Raw genomic sequence first — 9,517 nt, 5'->3', positions numbered from 1 at the left:
CGATACTGTAACTGATCAAATACGTATTCAGTAGGATGGCACTAGATGCCGCTCTGTTCTTGTAGATACAACGACAGACGAGCGAAGAAGTCTTGGGGTACCCTATCTCTGGCAGAACAGCTGCTGCAGTATTTATTCCAAAGTTTCAAACTAGTATTAAGAAAAGAATAACTGATCATGTATCCGTGTATACAGCAGAATTAATTGCCATGGTGGTAGCACTCCAGTGGGTAGAGGAAGTAAAACCAAGATTAGTAGTAATATGTTCTGACTCTTATGCAGCAATATTGAGCCTTGCAAGTGGAGTAAAATCATCAAGGCAAGACATTATTTATGAGATTCTTGCAAGTTTATTAAGAATAAGTAATATAAGCTTAATAACATTTTTGTGGGTTCCCGCTCATGTGGGAGTGGAGGCTAATGAAGTGGTTGATAAGCTTGCTAAGCAAGCTCTTATACACTCAGAAATAGATATTCAAGTGACTCTTAGCAAAAATGAGGTTAAAGGGAAAATTAAAGAATTCATAAACAAAAAATGGCAAGAAGTATGGAACTGTGAAAGCAAGGGCAGACAAATGTATAATATTCAGCAGCAAGTAGGAAATGGAAGAAGTATTTTTAGGAATAGGAAAGAAGATACAATTATTTCTCGCATCCGAATAGGGCATACTAGATTAAATCACTCTCTGTTTAATATAGGAAAACATGAAACAGGTCAATGTATTTTTTGTAATCAGGCAGAAACAATAGAACACGTTTTAATAAAATGTTAAAAATATGAAAAAGAAAGGTTAAAACTCATTGAGGAAGTAAGAAACATGGGTGTTGAATCATTTAATTTGTCAAATCTCTTGAAAGAGCATGCAGAACAAGGTAAAATATATGGTGCTATTGTTAAATACATTAAAGAAATAGGATTAGTCAGGATAATTTAGGAATGTGTGGGTTTTTTATTTTATTTTTATTATTATTATTATTTTTGTATTTTATTTTTTTTATATAAAATATAGATAAATATAAATATGTATATATTAGTTGCATATTAGTGCTCCACACTCCAGTCCAGTTGGTGGCGGTAAATGCACCAGAAGTTGGTTTGCCATCCGCCATAAAACGTTATTAGAAGAAGAAGAAGAAGTCTTGGGGTCTTGTTTCATGTGTTTCTGGGATACTGGCGGACTGACTGTGCTCTGAATGTCATGGCGACCAACAGCGAGCAACTTTCCCGAGGTTTCGTAATCGATACAAATCAAGAAATCCACAACACAGGTGAGTATATGTGGGTGAAATATTTCTCAAGCATAATGGCGGCCTAATTTAAGAATACGACGGGAATGACCGAGCTGAAGGCTGTATGTTTGTTGTTAAGCATGTTACGAATAGGATGCTATGCTAATACAAGCTAACGAGTCTTTGTCCGCGTGTTCTGTTAGACGCTTATCCAACTGTGTTTATTACGTGTTATTATTTTCTACGCCCACATAATTTATTATTATCACAGCACATATAGATGCATTCTATTTTACCTGTAAATGAGCTGGCATTGCAGTTGCAGAACACGCTTGTAGAGTTAGCCTTTGTAGCAGGCGCGTGGTGAGTTAGCCGCGGCGGAGCGCATCTCCACATTGTCTTCCGAATGAAACAGCGTGCAAACAAACATTTACGAGGTACTATATGTGTTTATACTAACAGTAGGCATGTATATGTTGTTTGTGAAAATTACATTTACACAAAACAATGTCGTCTATCCATGAGGTGCATTAAACCAAAACAATTGCACGAGGTGTCACGTGCGCCCTCTTTACCGTGTTAGCCGGATTGCTTAACTGCATTTAGCAATCATTTAACGTAGTGATATTCTTATATTTGTGCTTCTGTATGCTTGGCCTGAGTGACCGTTTGTAAAAACTCCACTGACTGAATGATTACATTTTTTCCCCCAAAGTGCCGTTGGTTGTATGGTTAAAACACGTTAACGTAACGTTAACTATTTATCGATCATATGAATAATTTTTGATTTCTTATTGTGTCCAATATCGTTGTGTGTGTGTGTGTGTGTGTGTCTAATAATTGGAATATTTCAAATGTCCATTACAGAAACTTACCATGGTAACCAGAGTTTCCTTCGAAATACTTGATTTCCTACCATTTAGACACTGGTGTCAATAAACTAGAGGGACATTTAAAAGGAAGGTTAAGGCTTTTTACACATTCTAAGAGTTCACAAATTAAGCGTTCCCCTTCATTTATTTAGATTTTTTAAACCATAGTACTTTTGGAGCAAAACCGGTTACCATGGTAAGTTTTTGTTAGGGTTAGTAATTGGGTGTGGTGGTACCATAGCCCACTTAAATTTGCCATGATAACCATAGTTGCGTGAAAATTGTATACTTTCATGGGACAAATACTTCCAGCCACCATAGTCAAACAAATATAGATTTAAAAAGTGTTTTATTCCCCTTGTGATTTTACAGTAACAAAACTGTAATATCTATGTTATTTCGGGTGAAACTGGATAACAAAACTGTGTGTAATGTTTAGGGGTAATTTGTCTGAATGACTGCAAGTGATAAGACCTTGAGTTGAGGGGTGCATTTAATTAGCTTACATGACCACTTCTGAAAGGACCTCCAGTCATCTTTCTATAGAAGCTTAGACAAGCTCTGCCATTTGAACTGCACATAATTTGAGAAACATTAAGAACCATCTAAGTTAGTCTCTATAGGGCCTTTCGCACCGCGGGAACCTTTTCATAAGGGCCTTTCGCACCGCTTTAGTTCCAGAACTAAATGTACAGTACTAAAGAACTGGGACGATTTTGCGCGAACTGTTTCCCAGTATGGGTACTCTAGACCGTGCGTACGCAGTCTTTTACTGGTGTAATAGCGAAGCCTATTATTTCAGACTCTCTTTTCCTTTCAATATACACATTTAGATTAAATATTCTGCTCATTAATGGAGTTAAGCATTGACATTACATAAAGTCATTATTCAAAAGTTAAACTAAAACTTAAGAATTTAGATATTTCATAATATTTGACATTTGTAGTGGATGCGCTGTTTTTTAATCACTTTTCTTGTTGCATGCTGTTTTAATGACAGCGAAGAGTGCTAGGCACACAGTAATGTTTCTTTAAACTGCAGATCTCATGTTAAGAATTTTTTTTTATTTTAGCAAGAACATCAACGATGCGCACTTCGATATTGTGGCAGACACTGCTGGATTCGGTGGTCGAACGGTCCACTGGCAAGTTTAAATAGGTCCGAATATATTAGACTACTGCACAACCAAGGCTGCACGGAGGTGTTTATTTCGCGAACATTATGAAAATAGCATTGTGATTGAAGGATAGAATCTAAAGCAAACGATAAGATTTGCACGTTTCTTTTTTTTATAATATTTTGTCAGTGACTCTGAGTCAGGCAATTATGTACACTTATTTAAACACACCCTATTTCTGATTCAACTATAGCCTATTTTAATATCCTAAAACATTTGATTTGTTTAAAAAAATTATATACTGCTTTGACCAGTGGAAAAGAAAGAGATCCACTCTATTCTAAAAAGATTCTCTGATAAGTGTTTTATACAATTTTGTTTTTACATTCATTTTGATATGTTTATTCGAAAACAAGACAAGGACAGTGAATGATTTTTAGCATTTACCGTACAAATTGCATTTTTAGTCTGCATGTCATATTTTCCTAATGCCTTGTACTTTTGACGGTGTTAAACATGGTGTCACGTGGATGGGAATATGCATGGAAATGAAATGCAGATGAGGTTATGCATAGTAAAACCAGGCGTTGTAAGCTCCATATATGGTGATTTTGGGGAGGAGATGCATGTACGCACAATCTTCTGCTGACAGGGATTTATAAAAGGATTTTTGTGCAGGTTCTGGCGTTTTATAAATCTGAAAACTTTTGTGCGTACGTACACTTTTAGGATGAAATCTACAGAACGTTTATACATGAGGCCCTTGCTGATTGATTGCAAAGAAGCTCTGTGTGCTCAGCCAAGTGTGTCAGATATTATATAACGAGCCCATAAAACATACTTGTATGTCTTTATATAAGTTGCATTATAAGTATTTTTGTCTTTTCAGGGCTCAACATTAAGGTTTTATGGCCCAGTCATTCAGATTTGTACTTACAAAATTTTCACTAGCTGTATTGCAAAGCAAACATTTTTTAGCAACATTTATATAAGGCAAAATTTCTTTATTTTAATTGTGTCTTAATAAATGTTGTGTGTTCTTTACTAAAAAATATTTACTGTAAGAGCTATGTAACTGCATAGAGGTATAACTTCATAAAAACACTTGCTTGAAAACAATGACATATGGTGATTTGATTCGTTTTCAGCCCATCCAAACTGATGCTTCCAAGACTATCACAATCATTCTTGCTGAATCTCACTGCTTTTGTGACATAAAATTCACAACAACAAGTGTATCACAGAAAACTAAATGTTTGCATACAATGTTTATGATCACCGCCATCCTTTTTTATTTGTGTGGTGTTTGGTTGGTTTGTTGAATTTATATGTATTTGTTTTACATTTCAGAGTGAAAACACAAGGTCAACACATTTTTTGTCCGATTTACAGACTACAGAAATCATCACCAAAACTAAGATTGGGATTCAGTTTTTGAAATGGAGTGTGCAGTAAACACTGGTCCTGGTAAGTTACAAAGTCTTAGTCCTTTATACTGTCACAGTTTTTGCATTGTGCTTTAATCATATTGAAAGTTGGTAATGGCACAGGGATTGTTGGTACAAGTGCTTTCAATGTTATCATATATTCAGACATTTTCAGAAGTGCCACATCAATTTATCTGACCGCTTGCTTCAGTATATAACTTCTTCCACATTTTTCTCACAGATAACGTGACATTCCCATTATATGTTATTAGATCTAAGTGGGATATTTGGGGATCACACTGTTAACACCAACTGTTATTTAGTTATTGTTGGCCATTTTTAAGGTATAGCTATGTCTGCATTATAATTATGTAGCTTTTTTTTATAACTTTCTTATAACGGTTAGAAAACACTTCTTTCATGCCGTAGCTGTGTTCACATAAATTTGTTTGTAAACATTTTATGTTATCTCAACAGATGATGAGCCATCTGATACTGCTGTTGCGTATGAGGTCATTACTGTAAAGGATGAAAGTGAGACCCCAAAAAAGAAAAACAAGAAACATAAGAAACACAAAAGTAAGAAGAAACGTAAGAAGCGTAAGGGTGAAAAGGATAGTAGCTCTGAATCTGGAGTAGACTCAGATGGCGATTCCCAAACAAGAACAAGGTGAGAGTTTTAGTTGCTTGGCAACGCTAAGTGTTTTTTTATTTTTCTTTGATGCTTTCAGTTTCTTTTAAATTAAAGCAAATATTTTCCTTTTTACAGTGTGAATAAAGATGGCTCATCTAACCCTGAGGCTGATGATCATGCGAATGCCACAAAAAACTGTACAGAGGGTATGTTTGTGTTTTCTCAATTAACAGACGATCTAGCGGGGTGCTGTGTGTACATTAATGAGGAAAAAAAATTCTTAACTTTAATGATTTTAGCAAATGGCTGCAATATAACAAAGAGTGAAAAATACTTTCCGTACCCACTGTATGTATGCACAATTTGAAACCAATTTACTATGAGTTTTAATCTGAAATTTATAATTTGCAAAGTAAAAGCACAATTATATGTGTCTTTACAGACCTCAGTGATGTGGAAGCTGATGCCAAGGTTAAAAAGCAGAAACATCGTGTTGGGAAAAAGAAGAAAAAAAGAAGGCGGAAAGAGGAGGAAAAGCAGGAAAAAAAGTCCTCATCTCGCTCAAGATCGGCGAGTACCTCAGTGTCAGGGTCAGAATCAGAACCTGACTCCAAACAATCACAAAAATTGCAGGTAGCATCTTTAAAGGTGGACAGAAAGTCACCTATCAGTATCACTGCAGCTACATTTCCAAAAGACAAATTTAAAGATAGCACACTTTTATTGGAAGATAAAAAGAGAGAAATGACTTCTGATCACACCGAAGAAGAAGAAAGTTTAAAATTAGGAGGGATAAGAAAGATGTCTCCTGAGACTGCACATGCAATAATTGCAGAGAGGGACATAAAGGTGGAAGCTGTTGGCGAACATGAAAATTTTAGTAAAGCTCAAGAACTTCCTGATATTATCCCTAAGCAAGAGAATGTGCACAAAGAGCAAGCTGTGCAGAAGGACATCTCAAAGGAATCAAATGGGAATCAGAAAGAAAAGAAAAAACAGTCCCTCTCCAGGTCAAGGTCACGATCACTTTCAGACACTAAAGGGAAAAATTCCAAACACAGTCGCTCTAGAACTCCAAAGAAGTCATCTGGTAAATCAGGACGTCATAATGACAGATCATCTTCAAGGGACAGGTCTGTGTCTGCCTCTGGTGGGAAGGATCGAACAAAACGAAGAAGCTCTAGGTCTCCATCAAGACGGTCACCGTCTAAAGTAACAAAGAAAACTGGACGGAGGTCAAGGTCACTCTCTGGAAGAAGAGCATATTGCTCTGACTCAAGGTCCCGCACAAGGACCAAAAGATCCAGGACCAGGTCTCCCCTACGGGGTCATCGTTCAAGATCTAGGTCAACTGGAAGACCAAGACATTCACGCTCAAGATCAAAACAATCTATTTCTCTGCGGAAGAATCGGCGCTCAAGGTCACAGTCCAGATCTGTGCAGAGAGGAAGACACTCAAGGTCCCGCTCTCGAAAGAAGACACCTCCTCGAGCAAGGCGTTCCAGGTCTAGATCTGTCAGAAGAGCAAGGCGAACACGCTCAAGATCCATTTTGATCCTTAGGCGTTCTAGATCCTGCTTGAAAAGAAACAGAAGATCGAAATCTGCTCACAGACGATCAGGTTCAAGAAGCCCAAGACGTCTAAGTAAGTCTCGGTCCCCTCAATGCCCCAGGCCCTCTGAGTCCCGTTCTCCTGCAGCTCGTCAAAGGAGGTCAAAAACTAGGAGCCCTCATAGCACAAAGTCCGAGTCAGCATCTCCTCAACGACGTAAAAGATCAAAGTCACGGACATCTTCACATAATTCAAAGTCTGAATCCCCAATATTAAGAAAAACTAAAAAGCAAAAAGGTAAACGGTCAAGGTCAGTTTCTCAGAGACGCACATCAAGATCAAGATCCATTTCCAGGGAGCGACAGTCATCAGATAGAAGCATATCCCCTACCAAGCGAGCACACTCTAAATCTCCGACTAAAGAAGAAAAGTCCTTAAAGGATAAGAGTTCAAAAGAAACCTCAGAGACTAAACCGCAAGTTTTAGATCCTGTGGAGGAAAATTTAGAAATAAAAGAGTCAGCAGGGTCAAGTAGATGGAAACCAGTGTCTACTGAATGTGCATCTGTGCAAAATCCATCAAATGAAGACGTAAGATCATCAGAATGTGACATACAAAGTAAAAACATCAAGCAAGAGCCCGAAAATCCCTCTGAATGTGAAGGAAGACCAAACCAATCCAGATCTTTGTCCTCAGAGCCAGTTCCTCAACATGTTACTGTAAGGTCAGATGAAGATGATCGCTCAGGGAGCTCACGATCAGCTTCACAGAGTAAAGTAAAAGAATCAACATCCTCCAACAGAACATCACCTGTTAGAAGAAAGCGCTCCAGATCGGCTTCATTCACACAGAAAAGGCGATCCAAGTCAAAATCTGTCAGTAGCAAGAGGAGGTCAAGATCTCCTGTAAGAAAACGCAAGTCCAGGTCTCCCTCACATAGTCGTAAAAAGAGGACGAAATCTCGGTCACCTGTTCGGAAAAGAAGATCAAGATCAACCAATCGAAGGGCAAAATCACGATCGAAATCTCACACAAGAAACAAGCGCTCAAAATCAAAATCCCCCAAGCGGAAACGGTCAAAGTCTAGATCGCCAGCTCGAAAAAGAAGGTCCAAATCGCGTTCTCCTGCTAGAAAGAGAAGATCTCGTTCATGGTCAAGGGCTCGTCAGTCACGATCCAGAAGGTCACGCTCTATTTCACGTCGGAGAAGACCAGCATTTCGTGGAAGATCTTTTGATAGACGAGATCGATGGAAACGTGAACCAAGCCATTCACCAATTTTGATTCTCCGTAAGAGGAGGTCCACCTCAAGATCTCGACGCAGTTCTAGCAAGACGCCACCACGTCTCACTGACCTAGGTAAATATGCTCTTTGCACGGCTTCCCCTTCTTGTTAGCATAAATTACTATTTTGAAGTCAACTTAATGTTAAGTAATGTCTGTCTACATAACTTAAATTGCCTCTCTCCTCAGATAAAGATCAACTTTTGGAGATTGCGAAGGCTAATGCTGCTGCAATGTGCGCTAAAGCCGGAATGCCCATACCTGAAAGTCTCAAGCCTAAGGCAATTCTACAGTTACCTCTGCCAACCCCAGCTCCAGCCCCCTTGTCTTTGCCTCTGCCACTTCCTGTGCCCAATTTACCTATGAATCTGCCCATGGGTATACCAGGTATGCCTGCAATGCCAAACATGACAATGAATGCTGCCATGGCAAGTATGACTGCGGCGACAATGACTGCTGCTCTCTCCAACATGGGTGCTCTGGCATCTATGCCCCCGATGCCCCCACTTCCTACCATTACCAACAAGCCCCCTTCAGCACCCACACCTAATCTGGCCAGTATTGAGGAGGTGAAGAGGAAAGTGGCTCAACAAGCTAACAGCATCAGCATCAAGGAGTTTACAGAGGTGAGATTTGTTTGTGAAGTGTTATCCCAGTTGATCAAAGAATCATAGATTATATATACATATATACTGGGCTCAACACACATACATACATGCATACAAACAAACATACATACATACATATATATATATATATATATATATATATATACAGTATATCACAGAAGTGAGTACACCCCTCACATTTTTGTATCTTTTGTGTGTTTGGGGTCGTTATGTTGGAATACTGTGGCCCATTCTCCGAAGGGAGGGGATCATGCTCTGCTTCAGTATGTCACAGTACATGTTGGCATTCGTGGTTCCCTTAATGAACTGTAGCTCCCCAGTGCTGGCAGCACTCATGCAATCCCAGACCATAACACTCCCACCACCATGCTTGACTGTAGGCAAGACACACTTGTCTTTGTCCTCCTCACATGGTGTTGCCGCCACACACACTTGACACCATCTGAACCAAATAAGTTTATCTTGGTCTCATCAGACCACAGGACATAGTTCCAGTAATCCATGTCTGTAGTCTGCTTGTCTTCAGCAAACTGTTTGCGGGATTTCTTGTGCATCATCTTTAGAAGAGGCTTCCATCTGAGAAGACAGCCATGCAGACCAATTTGATGCAGTGTGCGGCGTATGGTCTAAGCACTGACAGGCTGACCCCCCACCCCTTCAACCTCTGCAGCAATGCTGGCAGCACTCATACGTCTATTTCCCAAACACAACCTCTGGATATGACGCTGAGCACGTGCACTCAACTTCTTTGGTCGACCATGGCGAGGCCTG

The 9,517-nt window shown here is 39.1% G+C and overlaps 1 protein-coding gene across 2 annotated transcripts in view; it reads left to right on the top strand.

Annotated features, from left to right (window-relative positions):
* Window positions 1-1,145: 1,145 nt before the first annotated feature.
* Window positions 1,146-9,517, top strand: part of LOC107569142 (serine/arginine repetitive matrix protein 2-like) — a 10,583-nt gene continuing 2,211 nt past the window's right edge. The window contains exons 1-6 of one of the 2 annotated variants that reach the window (XM_016255155.1): window positions 1,146-1,269; window positions 4,613-4,687; window positions 5,125-5,317; window positions 5,417-5,487; window positions 5,724-8,192; window positions 8,307-8,743. In XM_016255155.1, the coding sequence (XP_016110641.1) occupies window positions 4,660-4,687; window positions 5,125-5,317; window positions 5,417-5,487; window positions 5,724-8,192; window positions 8,307-8,743 (3,198 nt within the window). In that variant the 5' untranslated portion in view covers window positions 1,146-1,269; window positions 4,613-4,659. Of the gene's footprint in view, window positions 1,270-4,570; window positions 4,688-5,124; window positions 5,318-5,416; window positions 5,488-5,723; window positions 8,193-8,306; window positions 8,744-9,517 lie in introns of both variants that reach the window. The other variant, XM_016255154.1, reaches the window with a different exon arrangement.

This window comes from Sinocyclocheilus grahami, unplaced genomic scaffold (assembly GCF_001515645.1).
Source record: "Sinocyclocheilus grahami isolate Dianchi unplaced genomic scaffold, SAMN03320097.WGS_v1.1 scaffold1316.1, whole genome shotgun sequence".
Lineage (NCBI taxonomy): Eukaryota > Metazoa > Chordata > Actinopteri > Cypriniformes > Cyprinidae > Sinocyclocheilus > Sinocyclocheilus grahami.
This window is presented reverse-complemented; position numbering and strand designations above follow the sequence as displayed.